Here is a 23,015-nt window from a genome sequence, read left to right as displayed (position 1 = left end):
GCTAATAACAGCATGTATAATAAATTTATCCTTTCAAGAGATTGTAAAGATGAAATTAGAAGCATTTCAGTCATAGGCTTGAAGTTGTGATGTGCTGTTATGCACCCTAGCCTATTCTGTGAGTTGACTACTACGAGAGAGATTTTTATTCTTCTTTGCTGTGCTCTGTTCACGACAGTCAGTGATGAAAATTATTTAAATATTGAAATGACAAGCTGAACTAAATTATATAAATTTTCTATTAGTTTAATAATTTATTAGTAGTTTATTAATTATAATTAATTAATAGTTTATTACTGTAATAATTTTATTCATTCTTTGAGCTACCTTCAGTGACTGATGATCACTGGATACCCTGACATCAGCAGATTTTTTTTTTTCTTAATTTAGGGAATTATGAATTTGGAAAAAGTGTGTCTGGTATAAATTGCATCTGTTCATATATTTATAATTTTCAGTGTATTAATATGTGGTCTTTTGTTTGTGTTTAGAATATCAAGGTTATCAATCCTGGTAGATTGGAATTATGATTTGTGTCTATGGCATATACTTGTATCTATCTCTCACCTTGTTCATCCTAAAGCAAAAACTTATGAATTATATGTATTTTTTTTAAATTTTGGGTATCTATTGAAATTGTAAGATAAAAATAGCTTTATGGTTCCTAACACATAAGCAGTAAATCGGCACTAAAGTTACATTTATGTAGTTTAATTAAAATATATTACATATTTCATATTATTTATCTACATTCTGCAAGCATAATACTGTTACAACCTGTAAATAGACATTTTTTAAAGTCCCTATCAAATATTTTAATTCATTACCATAAAATAAAAACATTCCATCAACCCTCCATCCACTTGATTAGTTTCTAGGAAATCTGGTGTCTATTGTTGTAGTAGGTGAAACATGAAATCCATGAGATATAAAATGTTATTTCTTGCATGCGCCTTCATATTTGAAGAATACATTTAATTTTTTAAAAAATTGCAAGAAGTTACTATGGTGTTGGTTTAAATTTTAGGCAAAGTTTAATTAGAAAAATCTAAAAAGTTTGATTCCGTTTTTTTGGCAACCTGGTTGAAGCATTTATACAACTAGTTATCTTTAATGATATTCATAGATTGGTTTTAAAATGTAAGTAATGGGTCAGTTAACACCCCTGTTATTGATTTTCTAAAAAAAAAAAAAACAATGATTTACTGTTACCATGAAACAGTAACATTCAGTTAGAAGATTTATAACAAAAATATTCATTATCCAAAGTAAAATTTCACATAAATAAAACATTTGAGTCACGAGGAGAAAAATTTATGTACATTATATACCAATTCCATTGTTAAAAATTGACTAAATGTTTATTATTTTTACCCAGAAGTGATAAAATTCTTAGCATAAGAAACAGACTTTCATAAAAAACTTGTGTTCATGAAAAGTCATACAGTTGAAGTGAAACTTCTATTGCAATGAATATGAGTTGTAAAAGTTATAAGAGAATGAATTATAAAAGTAATTAAGAAAAATAATTTTATGAGTAATGGAAAATAATAACTTTTATTTTTGTTTCCATATCTTCAGAATTGATACAGTGGGTTTGTGATATGTAAAATATGATAAAATATAAAACATTAAATGTAAAATGTGGATGTGATATGTAAAATGTGCTAGAATAAGTTCATCAAGGTATCTTGAAAATAATGCATCATTGTAGTTCCTGTTCTTTAGTTGCTTCATTAGTGCTAATTTTAATTTTCAGTTTTAGTTTATCTTGAAGGAAATTGAAATGGTTGTGGTTCTTGCTGCAAAGTTAATCATCACCAAGAATCATAGGAATTTTATCTAAATCTTCACCTAAGAGCATAGCATTAATTGTGTATGCTAGCAATATTCTGTGAAGAAATGTATGATCTCTTGGATGGTGTTATTAGGAGAGATGTAAATTTACTACCAATATTATTCACAAGTAAACTCTTTCAACAATCAACTTTGCAGAACATATTTCACTGATTGGTGCTTAATTAACTGATAAATATTTGGCTAGTTTCATTGTTAGTGATAGGTTAAATGCGATCACATTTATAATATTGTTAAAGCACTGATACATAACTAACTACTCTAGTGTCTGAATCATGTACATTTAAATTGAGCTACACAATGAAAATTTAGAACCTTTATGCTGGTTTTTTTATAATTGAGCCAAGTTTTAGAAAGAAATAAAATGTTAGATTTTTGAAGAACAGTATCCATGAGATCTCTAGAATGGGCTCTTAAAATTTAGAGATTCAAAAACATCATCAATAATCCTATCCTCTTGGTAATAAAATCATTAAGTTGTAGGTCTATCGTTTTAAGATTGGTAACTGAAAGTTTATGAAATTCTTCTTGAAGGTTGCACATTGACATTGCTACTATTAGACAATGATAAAATCTTTGATCATTATTAGCAGTCACAACATAAAGTCCGTAGTCGCTCATAATAAAGCATTACATAATAATAAAAAATTGCTGCAAATGATTCTTATGATATTCGTAAACAACTAAACTGAATTTTCCTTTGTGTGATTCATGAATTGTAATAGTACAGGCATCAGCAGAAAATGATTTGTTTAAAAACAATAGTCTTGTTATTGTTTAGTGAAATTGTTGATGTCTTTTATTCTATTGGCACTGCAGATTGTTTAATATTATTTTGCACATGTAAGCAGAAGCTTTTCTTCTAGCTTTCTCTCCAGTTTGTTTTTGCAGATACATGCAAAGAATGTGGTCAAAAAGTGTATGTGTGTGTGTGTGTGTGTGTGTGTGTGTGTGTGTGTAATTTAATTTGTCTATCTTTTAGTATACTGATATTGTTTGTTTTTATATGTTTTAACATTTTGTATTGCTCATGTATGTTAAAATACCATCCTGTTTTATGTATAGGATTTTATTTTAGGTAAAGTTTTATGCATAGGTAAAATTAAAATTAAAAAAGTCATCTTTCATAATTAACTGTAATTGGGTGGTTAACTTGCAGTGCTATATTAAATAAATCAATAATTAGTAAATAAATACTTCACTGCTTTTGTATTCAACTTATAAGAAATCTAAAGTTGTTCAAAATTTTTATTCAAACTAATTTGAAAATAGTATATACTCACAAAACTCTTAATGTCTTCAATGGAAAAATTCCAGCTGGTAAAAATCTCAGAACTGGAGCATTAGATATTACTCTGTAAACAGATAAATACAATATATGTAATATTTTAAATACATCTGTTTGTAAACCTCAACTAAAGAAAAATCCTAAATCCAAACTAAAATAAAAAGTTTATTTACAATGAAAAAAATTGTTAAGACTTTTTTCATTTGAAAGGATCTATTTAAATAAATACATGTTAAATGAAAATAACAGTAATAATACATAAAATGAAGAAGTTTGAATAAGTCATTTTCTTAATTTAATTGCAGTTAAATTAAAAAATCAGGTTTACTCAATTATGTACTTACATTTGATGTTGTCTGTACAGTAGTTATAATTAAATAGTTTTGAGTGTAAACTGATGGCAGTTCTTAACACAACATAGTCAATAAATAAGAACTATAAGTAAAATTAATAAGAAACCATATGTACATTCAGGGGTCTATTCCCATGGATATATATATTTTTACTCTTTGCCAACTACCTGGATTTCACCATGGTGTCAGCCTCCCCTTTAAATCCTTTGTACAAGGCTCAATCTTAGATAACAGCTTATATAATAAATTTTTAAACAATATACAATCTGAGGCATTCGATTAGTAAAATTTAAGATTTTGTAAAGTATTTTTTTTTCACCATTTTAACAGACAAGAGTGAATTTTAACAATTAAATCTTTTAGAGTTTTTTTTTAATATTGCATCACTTAATAATCAAGTCAAGTTTTTTTTAAATATTAAGAAGGCACATTACCTAATGTTTAAATTGTAATTGCTCATATGTTGTACTTGTAGTACCAAGTTGTATAAGCTTATTTTATGAAATTTTGAATAAAAAGTATATAAGTTTTTCAATGTAAGATTGGAAATTTTAATCAGTAAAACAAATTTTTATATATTTTGCAAGATTAAACATTAAAAAAGTAATGCTAACAATTTCATAGAAAAAATTATTATTTTATTAAATTAAGAAAACATTTTGCATGTTTGTGTCAAGAAACCCCACTATCATAACTTCGAGTCATTAAAAGGCCCACTTTTATTGTAACTACTGAAATGATTTCAACATTTATAAAGGTGGTAATAAATATCTAAATTTTAACATTTGTTTACTACGTTGTATTTAATAATCTTATAATAAACAGCAGACTACAAAATATGTTTTGCTTCATTCAAATGCTAGTTGGAATTAAAGATAGAAAACATTTTTTCCTAAAGAAAAAGAAGAAAACATATATTACTATACGTACATTGCTTGTAAATTTGAAAGATGTCTAAATGCATGTTTATCAAATTCATCCAAGTATTTCATTCTTGTAATTGAACTGAAAAATAAAAATTAAATATACAGATGTTAAAATAAATGTCAATAATAATATAACGGGCAATGTGAAGAGTTCTTTTAGCCATGAACTGGGGTGTTAAAATAAAATTAATGATAAAGAAAAAATTATGAGGTTTAATTATTATATAGGATATATGTTCCTATATGGAAACACATAATACTCTATCCATGTTATACCATTTATAAAGTAACTGGAATTAACAAATTTTATATAACTATTGATAATGTAACGTAATCATGTAATTATAATTATGAACTGTACATTTAAATAAAATTACTTGTAAATAAATCTGCTTAAAAATTTAATTTTAATTATTTTATTTACAAAAGTATTTTCTGATATTAAATAATTTTAAATGTTTAGTTTAATTGAAAATCCATTTATAGAGTATTAGAATAAATTACTTTGTTATAAAAACTTTTGAAATAAAATGTTCTCAAAAAAAATTGTTTCCAATTAAAATTTTATATCGCTGGGTTTGTTAAATAAAGTTATTCTAGCAATAATAAAATTAAAGATTCTTTCCTAAAATGGCTAAAACCTGTTCTATCCATTGAAATCTAGTTTGTGTCATTGTAAATGTGAAATTCATCATTAGGTTTAATACAAGACGTTTGTCTGATTGTTAACTGTATCATTTTGTAAATATATAATGCTGGCAATAGCCTTTTGTTTTTAAGATTTTTTCAACGAATTTCAAATATTATCCTATCTTTTCTGCTAAATGAAATCATCAATACATTTAAATGCTGTTTTTCTTCATTTTTCAGTACTACAGTATGATAAATGAGAATATGTTGTTTATAGGTATTCTATATTGATAAAAAGATTACCTGCATAAACTATATGGATAAACATAGCCTTTTACATATTGAGTTAATATGCTCCCATGTAAGGTTACTTTTAATTATACCTAATCTATAAGCAGAATTACTGATGCTCAATTCATGATCTTTCATTAAAAACTGGAATATTCATCAATTCTATTACTATTATTATTATCATCAGTTCTATTGCCTGTATGTTTACATAAGCAATTATTCTTAACTACATCCCATTTAGCTTCTGATAGATTGTCATCAATTTCTGTTTCGTGTCTTATTTTACTATTTTATGATTAATTAAATTTAAACACTCTTATTTTATACAAATTATCTTTACATTATGAAATAGGATAAGCTTTAAAAAAATCATAAGTCAAAAATATCTTATGTCTAAAAAACATTATTATATTTGTGATACTGCTGAAATAACAGCTGCTCCTCATATTAATGACTTAAAAATCAAAAAACGAATTGGTAGAACAATAATTAAGTTAAAAAATAAAAATAAATTATATTATTAGATGTAAATTAAAAAAAAAAAAAAAATAGCCTATTTGCGGTATTACTTTTACTGTGTAGAGTAAATATTAAAACATACAATTTAAATACACAAACACACACACATGCGCACGCGTGCATATTTAAAACAATGAGAAATCAATTTTTTCATTCTTTTGAATTGTTGAATTGCAAAAAAATTAATAATACTTAAAACAATTGCAGAAAAATTAATAATAATTGGTTAAAGATAATTTATTTTATTCTACAACATAAAAAAAAATAAGCTAAAAACTTGGAATGCCGATCAAACTGTTGCTTATGATATGCTCTTGAATTATGTGTTGATGGAAAATTAGGGTGATCAACCGTCTCAGTTTACCCAGGGCTGTCCCGAGTTTGGCTCCAAGTTTCCTGGTCCTTGGGACTCTCTTCCTGGGATGCTTAAAGTCCTGGTTTTCAGCGAAGAGTGTACAGTGAGTCTCACCCTTAAACGTCAGTATTGCTCTTATGGAGCACATTGTTGCCACATGTAATCTATGTATAAGCTCGCAACTAAAGTGTGTAATTATGATCATCTACTAATTTAATGTCATGTTTTGTATTATACATCACCAAGCAGTGAAATATCTACACTGTTATTAAATGCTATTGCAGCACATATGATTTTCACATGCATTGTCTCTCTAACTCTCCTGGATAGTGTGCGCAGAACTGAAAATTGTAATGAGTGAATGGTTCACACCATTTACTTAGTGATTTGGTTACACTGCCTGAGTAGAAAAGGACTGAGCTAATGGAAATATGCATGCATTAGAAAGAGATAGAGATAGCCCATTTACTTTCATACTGTCTTTTAAGGTTGAGACATGCTATAGAAATGGAAAATCCTACATTGAATTTAAGACATTAGTCTTTATGCTTGTCTCCCTCTTTCTAGTATAATAGTAAATTCCAGAGTTTCATTTCCACTTCATTTCTCTTTGTATCCTGTGATGTTAAGCCATGCATGCACATTGGTATCGAACTACCTTCTTTGTTTTCTATACATTAACGCGCACCATAACCTAATACTGTATGTGTTGATTTTCCCCTATTACCAATTGTCATTTTGAATGATTAACATTTTCAAACTGTAATCAGTAATTTTGATTGTTATTCATTGTGATTATTGGGATTATGTCTTTAAGTGAATCAGAAAGTGAAATAGAAGAAAGTAACTACAAAAACAAGGATGTGAAGAAGACACCACTGAAGAAGAAAACCAAAAGACTGTTATTTCAATAAAACATGGAAAGAGAGTTGGATTAGAGAGGTAAGCAATGTTCACAGAGCATATTGTAAAATATGCAGAAAGGAATTTGGTGTTGAGCATGGTGCAGCAAATGATGTGAAAGCTTATATGACCACAGAATCACATACGTCAGGGATGAAACAAGTCTCTACTTCTAAGTCAGTAAAAACATTCTTTGTTTCTCATAAAGAAACTAATGCTCAGTGAAAAATAGTTACTGCTAAGCTAAGCATAGCATGCCTATTAGTGAGGTATGCCCACTAATAGGCATACCGAACTAATAGGTATGCTTTATCATACTGTTCGCTAGACTGTTCTGTGAAATTGAGTGAACTTACATTTACTGAATAAAAAATTGCAACAAAAATGTGTTGTGGGAGAACAAAAACAGAAACATTAGTAACAGATGTGTTGGCTCCATTTAGTGTTGAACTAACCCTTTCAGATCTAAAAAATGACCATATATTTTATATTATATCAAGTGATGCATCAAACTATGGAAATAAAAAAAAAAAAACTCCCTCTTGTCCTAAAGTACTTTGATACAAAAAATAGAGTATGCAATAGACTCCTTGATTTTCATGAAGATTTTAATGAAACTGTAGGGAAAATTAAAGATAAGATTATGGATATTTTAAGTGAACACAATATTGACATTTCTAAACTTTCTGGATATTCAGCCGACTCTACAAATGTAAATTTTGGTAAATTTCATTCAGTGTACCAACTTCTCAAAAAAGAGAATAAAAACATTTTACCTGCCAAATGTCCAGCACACCTATTGCATAACACTTGCAAGAAAGGATGTGATTCACTTTTGTGTGATATTGAGGCTTTTGTGTAAAAAGTATTTGTTCACTTTTCAATGTCTGTTAAACGCACAGAAGCTCTATATGATTTTCTAATTTTGTTGAAATAAGGAAGATAAGGCACGTCCCAACACAATGTCAACGTCCATTTCAAAGGGACAACGTCCCTTTCACCCTTACCAACTATAGAAAAACTGTTAAAATGCTACCCTGCCATAGTTTTATATTTTCAAAGTATGGGAGAAGAAGATTGTCCAAATTTAATATGGAAATATGTTCAAAATGAGACTGATGATGATCTGTATTGTAGTAAAACAGAAATTTATATGCTGCTTTTCCAAAATGTTTTGAAAGTATTTGAAGAGACCATCAGAAGCCTCAAAAAAAAAGAGTTAACTGCAACAGAGTTGTTCGATGTTATGAACTGGCTATGACAGAAGATCATTCAATGCAAAAATGATTCATTTTTCAGTTACTTAACTCTAAATAAACATAAAAATGTAACTGAAAAAAATTGAATGTCTAATAAAACAGGCTTTCATCAACTTTTGAATCAAAACCCTATCATATCTAAAAGCAAACTTTTATTTCAATAGTTCCAACTATCTTTGTATGCTTCAATCATTTTCCTTGAAAACAAGTAGTGTGATATATGGTGATGTTCAGTGTGTTTCCAAGTGTTTGAATATGTTGGACATTCTATGTATGAACAGTTTTTGTGATGAGTTTGTAGATGCAAAAGATTTAATTAATGAACATTGAAACATCAAGAGAAGCCTGCAGATAAAAAGTGGATGGTTATTTTTGCAGTTCTGGAGACTAATCATTGCAAATTCAAAAATTTAGCAATACTTATTAGTAAAATTCTTAGTTCTCCTGTTCAAATAATTTTGTAGAGAGGGTATTTAGCTTGATGTCATCACAGTGGAATGATGTGAGGAACTGGTGTAATGTGAGCTTAATAAAAGCAGAACTTCAAATTAGGGTTAATTTTCAATTAAAATTTATTCAATTCTACCACTATATAAAGCAAAAAAAAGGTGTTCTAACAGCTGCAGGTAGCTCAGCAAAGTATTATTGAAAAATAAAATAGCATCTTGTCTCAGTTTCATAAAATTTTAATAACAATGTATTAAATAATAATGTATTAACAATACATAATAACAATGTATTAAACAAAATAACAAACGATGATAAAAATAAATGTATTAAACGATAATAACAATGTATAAAATTAATATATTTCTTTGCCTTTTACATTATACATGTGTGTTCCCTTCTCCAGTTCTCCACACTCATTATTGAAAGAATGTGTCCTGGGTTGGCTCTGAAAAGTTGGTCATCTTATGGGCAATCATAAGTTTAACTAAATTCATGAATATGCTAAGTTATCATGAAAATGAGTAACATGGTCTAAGGTTGTTTTTTTGCAACCATTAGTAATGCCATTGGTGAGTTTGCTATTATGACAATTATAGTGTCACTACATGTAATAATACACATGTGTGTATGTGTGCACGCACGTGCATGTGTGTGATAGCAGGAAGAGCAACCATAACTAATTTACAAAAATCTCTGCCATGTAATTTATTGTGTTCATGCATGGGTGATTGAATATTACAAAAATACATCAGGCAACATTGTTGGCTGTAAGACCAGTACTTTTTTCTAAGCTCTACAGACACTATAAAATAAAATAAGTATAATATTAGACTTAAAAACAATGACTTGGTGTGATTTAGCCTTTGTTTAATTATTGTAACAACAATTTTTTTTGTTTATATATAAAACAAAACTACTCAGACAAGTAGACCAGACAAGTAGAAACAGTTTTTTACTCATGTAACTGTTAAAGTGCACGTATGTTAAACTAATAAATTTAAAAAAATAAATTATCCCACATTTATAGTCATGACTAATGAATGTACTGTATTACTCACACAGTATATAGTAAATATTAAAATACAAACATACATTTGTGCACACACACACACACATACACACACACATATATATATATATATATATATATATATACACACATGCCTGTACAAATATGCACTTAAACAGCTATTATCTAAGATTTATATTGAAGCATCACCAGATGAGTGATAGAAAATAATAAATGATAGGATAACAAAATGATATAATAAGGTGTGTATGAATTGTTTTTTTAAAAATATATTACATGTTTTGTTCTTACATTTCTTTCAGAGTTTTATTATGTGGAATAAAACACTTATTAATTATCTCAGCTACTGCACCTTTTGAAAATGACCTGAAACAGCATCAAATTCATGTTGATAATTTTTAATATTAATTGGCTTTTTAATAATATTTTTAGCAAAGTTTTTCACATTCACAAAGACATCCTATGTTTACAATTGATGTTAATAATAACTTAATTTGCAATGTTCTGGACTCTTACAGACTTCAGTTGTTGCAATCTTCAGTCACTGAAGTTAACTACATTTTTCATTGATCAATTTAGATATAATTTTGTCATGGACAAAATATCACGGTACTGAACTTTGTAGTAAGCTAAGTTTTTGACAGCTTAGTTTGTTTGCAGTAATTTTTCAGTGAAACAGTGTTATTTCTCAGATGTTATTCTGGACAGTATTTGTTACTCAGTGTATAAATGAAGTTATACAGCAAGTTACTGATTATAATAAGCTTTCAGTCTGAATTTTCAGAATTGTTTTACAGTAAATGTACAATAACATACAAACTGCTGCGTAAATTATTTTTTTTGTTTTTAAAAAATTACAAATCTTTATTTAGGTTCAGCCATAAAATATAAAAGGGAATTATTCCAACAAATGTGTATTTAAATATAAGGTCTGTTAAGAAAATTACCGAAATTTTTAATTTTTTAATCCTTAATTTTACAGATTATTGATCCTTGTCCCTTTCAAAATACTGCTCTTCCCTATTCACACACTTTTCCCACCGGTGTTTCTGCTATACAACATAAAATGCATTGTTTGTGTATTACTGTTTGCTATGATCATATTAAACAATACAACAAAAAAGATTAAAATTTCAAAAATAACATCTATAAAAAAGCATTTAAGAATTGGTTGCCTTTTCACTTTTACCAAAAATTTGTTATAATACAATTATTGTACAAAACGTTTTTTCTTTACCACAACATGGAATTATTTTCTTCTTCATCTTTAGAAATATGTTTTAAGTCTACTCCATGAGTGTGACAAGTTGTGTGAAAAGGCAGGTCTTCGATGTCAACATTAAAATTATTACGACAGTCACATTCCCAGTGCACAACAATCCTTTCCTTTGATAAAATTTCTTTCATTAATTGCAGTAATATTGACAACTTTATTACTAAACATATACTGTGGAGCATCATGTCCTGAAAACATAGTTCACAAAAATTTATTATTTACAATATTGCTAATTTAACTACAATGTAAAAGATAAATTTATAGCATTATACTGTTGTAAATATCATTAATTTAAGGCATGTTCTCAATGAGTAATTTAGCTAACAAAAGATGAGTATTTAGAAGCACGGTTAAGAAGATAAATGGAAGTGTTTATTATATAATTGCTTGGTGGACAAAACCTTTTAAGTGTCATGTTTTGGCTGAAGTAGAGTTTTTGTTTCTTTCAGTTGTTTTGGAATTTCTCTAGATTTTTTGTGAGATCTACGTACTAAGCTGTGTCTAAAAATTTATAAAACTACTTTTCCAAACTTCTCTAACGCAAGCTTTCGTATTATTTGTTTGGAAAAATTTCATATGTGTACTGGTAACACATTAGAAATTGTTCAGAAAATTTGTAATATATATGAAAACCTTTGTAAACCATTATTCAGAATTATTGTTAAAGAAGTTAACATGTGGTAAAATGTCCTCTGTGTAGCCTACACACGAGAGGTACTGGAAGGTGAGGTAATTAATAGATTATTCAAAAAATGCTTTTTTAACAATAACATTTATTATAGTAGTAATAGGTGACACACACATTTTTAGATTATGCTCATAATTTATAAAAGAACAAGATGCCTCCATATTTATAACTGCAATTTTTTTACAGAGCAGATGAGACAGGAGAATTTTTAATTATATAGTTTAATAAAACAAGCAATTACATCAAAATGAAATTTATACTTTTTAATAACAATTATAACACTTCTTCTACATGAACATTTTTGAAAACACATAGATGCGCATTAATCCTATATGGGGTATCAGAAGTTGGTACTGGTGATAGTACAGAGGAGAGGATAGTATACTACCTTAGGATATCGTAGATTGGACAAAGCTAGTTGCTGATCCAGCAATCAATTCACACCTTACTTTTAAATTGAGCTTTTAAATTTTGGTCAATACACAATACATACATGGAATGACAGTGTACTGACATTACTGAAATCAAATATATTTTCCAACCATGTCCTATAACTGATGTGTAACTGAAAAATAGGCGTACAAATCACTGAAGGTTGTAAAAAAAGGGCTTTAAATTTTTTTTAAATTGTATTAAATTAAATTTAGTTCAGTTTGTCATAAAAAAAAGTTGATAGAGGTTTGCATAACTTTTCCAGCTTTGCCCAGGTCAGATTTTTATTTCAAATATGGCATACAGGTTTTAAATATTAATTATCTAATTATGTAATATTTACAGCACAACTGCATAAAAATTATAATTCATAATAAAAATGTTTTAGTCTCATTTGACCATCTGGCCTGATAATTTTCTCTAAAAAAGTTTATAAAAACCAAAACTTTAAAAACAGATAAAGCATCAGAAATTATAAAAATTAAAAAAGTTTTAATTTTTAAGCTTGATCCTAAGAGACCTGTTTTTTTTATTTTAAAGTTGCCATGTCTAATGCTATAGTGCTATATACAATTGGATTTTCTATCTTGAAAATTAAATTTAAAAAAGATTGATATTTTAATTGCAGGTCCCATTCAGCTTCCTTGTTTTTAGGGTTAAATATTTATTTATTGGAGTAATTATTTACTTCAATAAGTTGGCTCAATTCATTGGGTTTTTAGGATTTGTTTTGAGTTGCATGTATAAAATAAAATGCTTAATATAAAATTTTTGTTGCTTAATATAAAATGAGTAAACATTTTTTTCTATATGTTGGTTAGTCTTACAAATTAAAAGGGAATGCTACAGCCTTACTTATTCTATTTACTAAATATTGTATAACCTCACTTTTTGTAAATTTAATTCATTATAATTTTTGAAGCTATAAAAAAACTAGACATAAAACTGATACCTTAACTCATCAAAAAGTTAATATTTTAATTAAACACTATCCTATAAATAGTAAAAATAATTTTGTAAATATACTTAATTTGTCTTTTGATTATCAAAACACTCAAATGCAGGTAAAACTAATCAGTCGATAAAAGTGACTATTGCATTTATCAGTATACAGAGTGCGCATAAGTATGTATAAACACAAATGATAAATAATTACTTATGATTGAGTAATCATTAAATAAAAGATACTCTACTACTATATGTTACATATTTGACATAAAGGTAACATTATTCTTTATACTAAGTTGTTTGGATATTTATGGAGGAGAATTGAAGTAGAAAGAATTTAAAAATGGTAATTGAAAACTTTAAGTAACGTTTAGTTATAATAAGTGATGATACAGAAATATTTAGGTGTGTGGCTGGATCACTGTCGCTCCTTCACCGTGCATGTCCAGGAGATATCAGAGAAAGCAGGGGTGATGGTGACTGCCTTGAGTAGATTATTAGGAAATGTGGCCGGCCATCGGGCCTCTAAATGGGCGCTTTATAGTAATGTGATCAACACGGTACTATTATACGGTGTTGCAGTCTGGTCGTCGGCACTGAGGAGCAATAGAAATAGACATGCTTGAGGATAGACGTGCAAAGGAGGATAGTATCTCCACATAGTATCTGTGTACTCTTCTGTCTCCAGTGATGCGGTGCTGCTTACTGCGGGGGTCCCCCCATTTCAGCAGCTTTCCGCCATGCGGATTGGGTTTCTCCAAGGGGCTGCTAAGGCTGAGATGCAAGATCGGATTTCCAAGCTTGGCAGGCTTGTTGGGATTGTTCCTTCACCACGCGGTGGACTCACTGCCTGATTCTGCAGGTGAAGCCATGAGCCAGCTGTAGGTTTGGTATGATCTCCTATTGGTTAACCCAGTTCCTGTCTGGCCATCGTGTGTTCCAGGTAAATTTGAATGCACGACAGCAAGCTGATGATCCCTTTTGTTTATCCTGCGGGGACCTCGATACTCCAGAGCATATCGTGTTTGCCTGTTGGACCTGGGACAGGGAGCGCTTGAAATGTGAGTTGATTACTGGCCACTTACGGTGGAGAGTATCTGGATCATATGTTGGCGAATGAGATACAATTCCGTGCTATATCTGATTTTATTACACGGGTCCTTCAACAGAAGTATAGGGCTGCTAGGGCAACAAGGGGATGAGGGACAGCTCCCTGCTGAGCTGCAATTCATTTGTGCATCTACAGATGGGTTGCAGTGATGAAGCATGGGGACTCTCTCATCCTCTTGTAGAAAAGACCGCAGTCCCGGCAAGAATGCTCCTTTGGGTGTTCTTGTTTGAGGCAAAAAGACACAAAGACCGAGTCCCGGCTCCTAGGGTGGGAGAACAGGAACGACATAGTTGGGGCTGGTAACCCTACTCTGGGAGTTAGAGGCAGTTATTAATAGATAAGATCCAGTCGGCTTATAAAAGGACAGTCCCCCGGATTGTGTTATGCTTCACTATGGAAACCGATTCGGGAGAGGAAAAAAAGTGATGAAACAGAATGTCAAGGTGTATTAGAAAACTGTATCGCTGAATAGTATTATTAAATCAATTACAAACTTATCAATCAGAATAAGTATGTAAAATGTTAAATAATGACTAACAATTTTTATTTGAGTAATAATTAGAAGAGACTAACTATTATGTGACAGACTTTTATAATATAATGAATCCAATTTAAATAAAGAATGAAAAATAATTCAATGTATGGATAAATGAACTGCTGAACACTTTTTTTTATGGTAATGATTGTAAAAATGCTTTAAATTTATTTTGACTATGTTGACACAAATGTGAAACAAGTTTGGCAATAGAGTCACAATTTTTATAATCACTGGACAGGAATAATTACAGGACATTAAAAATGCACCATTGCAAGATTCTGGCATTGTCTTTTATTACAAAATAAAAAATATTAGGAAAAATATCTCTGGAAGTAACATCTTGGAAATTGAAGAGTTTGAAGTAAGGATAGCATGCATACCAATGGTTAAAACAATATATATATATATATATATATATATATATATATATAATAAATATCATCATAATTAATAAGGTTGGATGAATGCCCAACATTATTTTATAGATGCTGTTAGCATTTATTAATGGTTGGTGACCAAAAATAGTGGCACTTAAAAAAATTTAAAAAAAAACTTAATTGATAAAAAAGCGATCAGTGTATGGAAAGTAGTTAAAAAGTAAAATCCCCTATTTCTTTCGTCAGAGATCAAAAAAGGTGGTTAGTTTAGGTGATGATTAAACAAAGAGCTACATTAATAAATACTACTATATAAATGTAAATTAACAACATAAAAAGTTAAAGGATGAAGATAATCTAAAGATCAAAAGGCACCTGCAAATTGTTAAGTTCTGTACAATCACTGTACTTAAAGATTTATTTATAATATTGATTCTTAATATATTTATAATTTTTGAGTTCTTCATTGTCAATTTTAACATTTTTAACATACCTTCATGATCTTTTCAAAAATATTTTCAAATTCAAGTACCAGTGATCTTTAATATAAATAGCATACATATATTAAAAATAATGTAAACATGATATTTATCTACTTTATTAAAATTTATCATCAACATTGTATAATAATTAATATAATAATTATCATCAACATTAAAATTAATAAATTAATAAACCTTATAGAAAATTAAAACAAAAAATAATGAAGAAAGGGAAATTTTTTGATCTTACACATTTTCAGTTTTGAATTTTAATTATAAATCACTAAATTATTGATACGTATTAGTAATATTTAAAGTAAAAGATAAAATTGATAAAAGATCTAATCACTATTGTATCTGATTGTGTACACTATGCATTATATTACAATTCATGATCAGATTAGATTAATTTCATTTTTAAGGTGGTTTGTTAATGTATTATACTTGGAGGATATCATGATGAAATAGTCATAGTTCATGAATCCATTTTAAAGATTTAAATAAAGAAAATATTTTCTATAAACATAGGTTCAAAAATGCTATTTTCAATCTATAATTAGTGAAAAAATTTACACTGATTTCTGCTTCAAAGATAAATACACTAAAATAATTGGGATGTAAATTATGAACTAAAAATAACAATTTTAAATATTTTAAGATTTCAAAAAAAAGAAAATGGATCCCAGAACTGTATCTTAGTAGTTTCTGATAAATTTGTAATAAACTACAAAGATTGGACACAAAAAACTAACTTTTTAGATTTGGGATAAATTAAATCTATAAAACTGCCAATCCACAAAACTAATTCTGCAAAAAATGTTTAAAGAATGTAATTCTGAAAAAAATTGATTTAAAAGTAAAATCTATTGAGAACAAATACAAGTTTAAGACAGTTTATTGTTTACAACAAGGCATGCAGCTAAACATATCAAAAACTGTTATGATTTTAGATCAAAGCAAAATTATCATTACCAAACTTAACCAAGTAATATTTATAATTGATCCACCTCTGATACTGTTTAAAATGATCTTTTGCTTATTAATAGTTAAGTGTAGTTCTATTAAAGACAACATTTATATATATATATATATATATATATATATATATGTACAAACTGTAAGTTTGAATAGACAAGGACAAGTCTTGAGTGAGAATATTTAAAAAAAAAGACGATAACAAGTTACAAATTTCCTGGCTTTGCCCTTGACAGATGTTTATTTCAAATATGCTGTAGGTTTTTTTTTAATATTAATGACTTAATTATGTGATATTTTGTATACAATTAAGAAAAAGATCAAAATATTCAGCAGAAAAAACTCTACTTATCTTGGTGATATCTTGACCTTTCATCCGGTGGTCCTCGTTTAACTGAAAGTATAATTGAGAAAAAGATTCTTAGTAAAACATTTTAGGTCCCAACTGGTCTCCTTGACTAAATATTGATTTTTCATCAAAATTATAGCATTTCTATTATAATTATAGCATCTAGAGTTCTATGACATTTAAAGTATCCCATTTGATCCCCTTGCTCAACACCTTCCTCATATAAAAAATATCCGTTAAACAAATTATGGGTCTGTCTGATTTGACCCCTTTGATCAAATGACATTTTTACCTTAAAGATTATGCAGTATAAAAATTATAATTAATTGAGAAAAAAATTAAAATTCTTAACAAAAAAAAATTGACTGATTTAACCCCCTTGCCTGACAAATACCTCTTATAACATTTATGATAACAGCCACAAACTTAAAAACAGATAAAAGTATTCGAAATTATAAAAAATTAATTCTTATATTTGAATCCATGGGATCCCTTTTTTTAAAGTTTCCATGTTATCTGCAATAATACTACATAAAGTTGGATTTTCAATATTGAAAAATGAAAGTTTAAAAAAAAATTATATTTTGGGCACAGATCCCATTCAATTTCCTTTTTTTGGGGGGGGCTTAAAAGTTTATTTATTGGAGAAAATATTTACTTCAATAACTTGGCCCAATTTGGTGCAATGTTTTTCAACAAGGCTAAAAAATTAATGTTACTAAAAAAATATGGGTACCATGATGCCCTTTGTCTGATGGGATCGAAAATCTAGTGAAAGCTGAAATACATAGCTAAATATTTGTGCTGTATTTCAATTATTTTCAAGATGAGGCAAGATTGTTTAGAAATAATGTTGAATAAAACTAAAAAGTTTAGTTTAGTTTTAGTTTTAGTTTTATTCAACATTATTTCTAAACAATCTTGCCTCGCTTTAATATTGGAAGGACAGGTGGAGGGAAAAAATTTGTAGGCAGGCCACGTTTGGAATATGTAAAACAAATTGTTAGGGATGTGGGATGATGAAACGACTGGCACTAGGGAGGGAATCTTGGAGAGCTGCATCAAACCAGTCAAATGACTGAAGACAAAAAAAAAAGACAAAAAAAAAGTTGAATAAAACCTCTTCTAAATATAATTGACTTAAAACTTTGAAATTTTGTATATCTTAATATGTACTTCCAAACTTATTCAAGCTCAATTTTCAATCACTACTGTATAAAAAATCACATATTCAAAATTATGAAACCTCATTTTCTCTTTTTTTTCCCCGAAAATTTAATGCCATCAATGCCCCATTTACAGAAAAGTAATTTTTGAATATTTTCTTGTTATGAATTTATTAAAGAACAAAATAAATAACAAAATACAAGTCATTTTATACATACATACATAATATCTTCCAGAATTTTCTATAACTTTTTTGTGTTTTTGGACTAAGAGGAATCTTGAAAAATCAATTGCAAAAATCCTGATAAAAAATTTTGGTCGATCACTTTTCTTCCCTTTATAGCTATGTTGCTGGAGAAGCAATAGAGCTATATCTGGGATATAATTAGAGGAAAATAAGATAAAGAAAAGGGAATTATAATTTTTACTTCCTTGTACGAAGTAAAGGAAGTATTGTGATCGCGATAAATTTCGGTTTTCAGATTTAACGGAAATATCCATTTTGACCAGCCTTGAATCCATTTTGACTAGTTTCGGCGTGACGTCTGTACGTACGTATGTATCTCGCATAACCCAAAAACGATTAGCCGTAGGATGTTGAAATTTTGGATTTAGGACTGTTGTAACATCTAGTTTTGCACCTCCCCTTTTGACTACAATCAACTACGTCAAAAACGTCCAAAAAAGCCAAAATCCATAAAATTTTGGTTTTGGTGTTTTACTTAACTGCAGCAATAAGCCCTCATTGAGAGTTTTTCAACGATATATCATAAGTGTTTTCATTGGTTCCAGAGTTAGAGCCAAATAAAATTTTAATTAATGTAATATTTGGATCATACAAGGGAAAGGCACGTCAGTTCAAATTAGACTTCATTTCTTTTTTTTTTAATTTAAATATATTGATTTATTAAGAATATCGGCTTTCCTATAGTGATTAGAGAGTTACTGAAATAATCTGTTAGGGTGGTGAATGTTAAGTGTAATCTCGGATTTTGAAGGGTGAATGTGTGTTGTCATTGGTTTAACTTTACCGGATTTCCTATACAGATTAAATAGTTAGTCAAGTAATCTGTGACGGCAGTGAATGCTAAGTATAAATTGCATTATTGATGGGTTAATGTGTGTTGTCATTGGTTTAATTTTTATCGACTTTCCTCTTCTGATTGGGTAGTTACTGATGTAATCTTTGAGGGCGGTCATTGTTAAATGGAATTTGCGATATTGAACGATGAATTTGTGTTGTCATTGGTTTAATTTCACTGTAAGACAAACAAAACTATTTTTTAAGGTTTCTCTAAGTGTGATACCCTTTCCTGCATTGCTTTTTGCCTACGTTACAGATTTGTAAATACAATTTTTCTATCACTCTTAGTTTTAAATAAATTACGCTTGAAAAAAAATTAAGGGAAAATATATTTAAAATCTGTAAAATTTATAGTTTTGCATGGCCATACCTGTGTTAGAATGATTTCGCTGATGCTTTTCGTTTACATATAGCCTCAGGCACATTCCGAATTAATGCACAACGTAATCGGCTAGCATGTTAGTATTCCATTTCCCTTTACAGCGGCTTTCCATCACCGAAATGTCTTGGTGGAAACGTTCAACATGTTCGTCACTTACGTCTCCGAGGTTGTCCGGGAAAAAATCCAGATGTAAGTGGAGGAAATATATTTTCAAAGACATATGCTACATACATCCCATAACTCTGTATGAAGTAAGAAGTTGATTAAGAATACCTTGGTAATTATCGGATTTTTGTTTGGCGAGAAAATGTTTGTAAACGTTCTTAAATGAAGCCCAATGAGTTTCAACATTATTTAATATCGAGTTAAATACATCATCTTTGACCAACTCTCGTATTTGAGGACTAAAAATATTCCTTTAATTTTTCCTTCACTTACATTCGGAAATTTCTGCCTTATGTACCAAAAATCCGGGACTATCCTTCTTCATTGCTTTTACAACATTTTTCATTAGTCCTAGCTTGATTTGGAGAACGGATACCTCAAAATATTTTTTTTTGGGTTCAACTAAGGGTTCATGAATAATATTTTTCCCATTTGAAGTTAAGTTGTCTCCCATTTAGTTGTTAAGAGTTAAGAGTTGTTAAGAGTTAAGAGTTGTTTAGAGTTAAGTTGTTTTTCCCATTTGGAGTTGTTGTTTAAGTTGTCTCGTTTCTTCCACTCCTCAGTAGCATAATGTTTGTTCCTAGCTCGGCTGTCCCATTCGCAAAAATAACACATGTACTTAGTATAGCGTAACTGCATGCCTAACAAAATAGCTATAACTTTCAAATCACCACATATGTTCCAGGTACCTAAGTTTTTTATAATTTATTTTTCCAAGATCGTCTTTCATCACATCGTATGTTTCTTTCAAATTAATACCATAAGCGATTGGTATCGAAGGATATTTATTTCCGTTGAGTAGTAGAACCACTTTTAAACTGTACTTGGACGAATATATGCAAAGGCGCCAATGCTCAAGTGTATGAACTTGTCTTAAGCGCAACATAAGCTGTGTTCTTCAGTACTGCCTTATTCTTCATTGCTGCATTCAGAACATACATTCACAGGTAGCTCAGGAACTGGAATAATTTCACTGTGACGTACAAGTCTAATTGATTGCAATGAAGAATATTTTACAGTATGTTTAGATTTTTTAGAAATTCCAGACACACTTGTTAAACAAAATTAACAGTCGGTTACATGATTTTTTGGTTCATGGCAAACCATAGGTACACAAAATGTCTTCCATGTACGTTTCAGCCATTCTCTTAAATATACAAAACAAGTAGCGCATACTATATGAGGAGCCCACGTCTTATCCTGATCACCAATTTTACACTGGAAGTACAATTGATATGCTTTTTTAATTAAAGGTGTAATGTTTTTTTCTATTTGATTTTGCGGTAAACTCACCACATGCATAACAATAGGCACCCAGATCATTTACACAATTTTGAGGCATTATGACACTGCATTGTTAACAAACTTAAGACAGCAATACGACTGAACAAAATTAATTCATTCCTAAATTCAGTGCTTAATACAAACAACACAGCTGTGTTTTCAGCTACATGTTTTGACCTGCACAGACATGATTACTCTTTTCCATGAAGGCTCACTTCAGTATTAGATATGATGTCATAATATGTGACCACGATATGATTTAATTCTTTGTCTAGTATTGTTTGTTTATAGCTTAAAAATTATGGTAACAAAGTTAAACAAAAAAAATGAGCTAACAAAATACAATATAGGAGCTTAAAATGATAACTATGTTGAAAAATGAAAAAAATCCTTTATTTAAAATTTAAAAATTTTTCAAAAATTGTGGCTGATAGAAAGATTCTGAGTGCATATTCCGTTTTCAGCATCACAAAACAGATTATAATCATGTATTGCATCTTAGGAAACAAAAATTATGTTTATCAGTCTAATTATTGACCTGATTATAAAAAATAATTTATAATGAATAATTCAATAACAAAACAAAAAAAATATGAAAAATATCAATGAAATAAAATTTTATATACTTTTCATTTAAAAAAAAAAATATGTATATGTAATTTAATAGGCGTACCAGGAAGTTATGTGTTGTCCACATCAGATTTTTTGTATGTTTTATACAATATATTGTTGTGCTTTTTATTTTTTTAACTTTCAGGACCACTGTTAGGCATTATTTCAGAGGATGCGATAAACTATTTGTAGCATGTGAAAATTACATGCATGACCGGGATTTTAACCCAGGACTTCTGGATGAAAAGCCAGGACACTACCATTCCTGCCAAGGAGGCTGGCAATACATTTTGCTGAGATAAAATAACTTTAACCTCTGTTACATGAAAATAATGATCTTATACATATCAAGATGATAAATAATTTGAAGAAACATAATGCTTTTAAAATAAATTATGTATTTCTGAAATATTCTTAAGGTGCTACGAAAGTATTTTTTTATTAACAGCAAAATTACCATCACTTGTTTTTTATTACTACTTAAGTTTTTTGGAGGTTTTTTTTGTAAGTAATTCTGTTAAAGACTTATTACAATAAAATGATTTCCTAATTTAAAATATGAGGTACAGAAAAAAAGTTAGTGCTGAGGATAACTGATGTATACATTAGAACTTGTTAGGTCACAGTGTATTATTTAACATGCTGCTGCTAATATATGTAAGGAGTAAACAAAATGATTAGTGAAAATGTTAACAATTATTACAACACTATGATGATTGTTTATGACACAAGAAAAAAGTATTCTGTGAATGGTTTAATTGTAATGAAATATATTTCTTTACTGTTTTGTGTGTGTGTGTGTGTGTGTGTGTGTGCGTGTGTGTGTGATTTTTTCAATTTTGTACATGGAATTTTTCACCAAATATGGGTACTTCTCACAAATCTTTTAATAATTTTGTTAATTTCTCTATTCATTTATTATTCTTTTTTAATTCAAGATTATTTATGATCATCTTTTTTCTTTTATAAAAAAAGGTGATAAATAAATGTGACTAAAGTAAATACTATTGTATTGTTAAAATAGCCACAATTTGATTATTTTAATAGTTTGTGGTAGTTGCTTTAAGATGCTGCAATCATAGAGACGGAAACAAAAATAATTTTTGTTTTTCTAAGCCTAAAAAAATATTTAACCACATCCAAAGGTGAAATAAATTTACAAAGGAGAACTGGGAACAGAAATTAAAATGTAAAAATTATATTATGATCAAGTGCAACCTAAAAAAAAGAGATGGACAATATAATTTGTTAAAAATATTATTAAAGACATGGATACAGGAAAAT

General features: G+C 28.8%; 1 protein-coding gene across 1 annotated transcript in view; it reads right to left on the bottom strand.

The window, feature by feature from the left end:
• The window catches only part of LOC142324526 (follicle-stimulating hormone receptor-like), a 55,988-nt gene extending 42,633 nt beyond the window's left edge, over positions 1–13,355 (bottom strand). The window contains exons 1-5 of the mRNA XM_075365358.1: positions 13,284–13,355; positions 11,099–11,325; positions 10,153–10,227; positions 4,429–4,503; positions 3,141–3,212 (exon numbers count right to left, since the gene is read on the bottom strand). Coding sequence (XP_075221473.1) covers positions 3,141–3,212; positions 4,429–4,503; positions 10,153–10,227; positions 11,099–11,322 — 446 coding nt within the window. The 5' untranslated portion in view covers positions 11,323–11,325; positions 13,284–13,355. The remainder of the gene's footprint in view (positions 1–3,140; positions 3,213–4,428; positions 4,504–10,152; positions 10,228–11,098; positions 11,326–13,283) is intronic.
• Positions 13,356–23,015: the final 9,660 nt, after the last annotated feature.

The sequence above is a fragment of the Lycorma delicatula genome, chromosome 5, assembly GCF_047948215.1.
Source record: "Lycorma delicatula isolate Av1 chromosome 5, ASM4794821v1, whole genome shotgun sequence".
Taxonomy (NCBI): Eukaryota; Metazoa; Arthropoda; class Insecta; order Hemiptera; family Fulgoridae; genus Lycorma; species Lycorma delicatula.
Note: the sequence above shows the minus strand (reverse complement) of the source record. Positions and strands in the feature narration are given on the sequence as shown.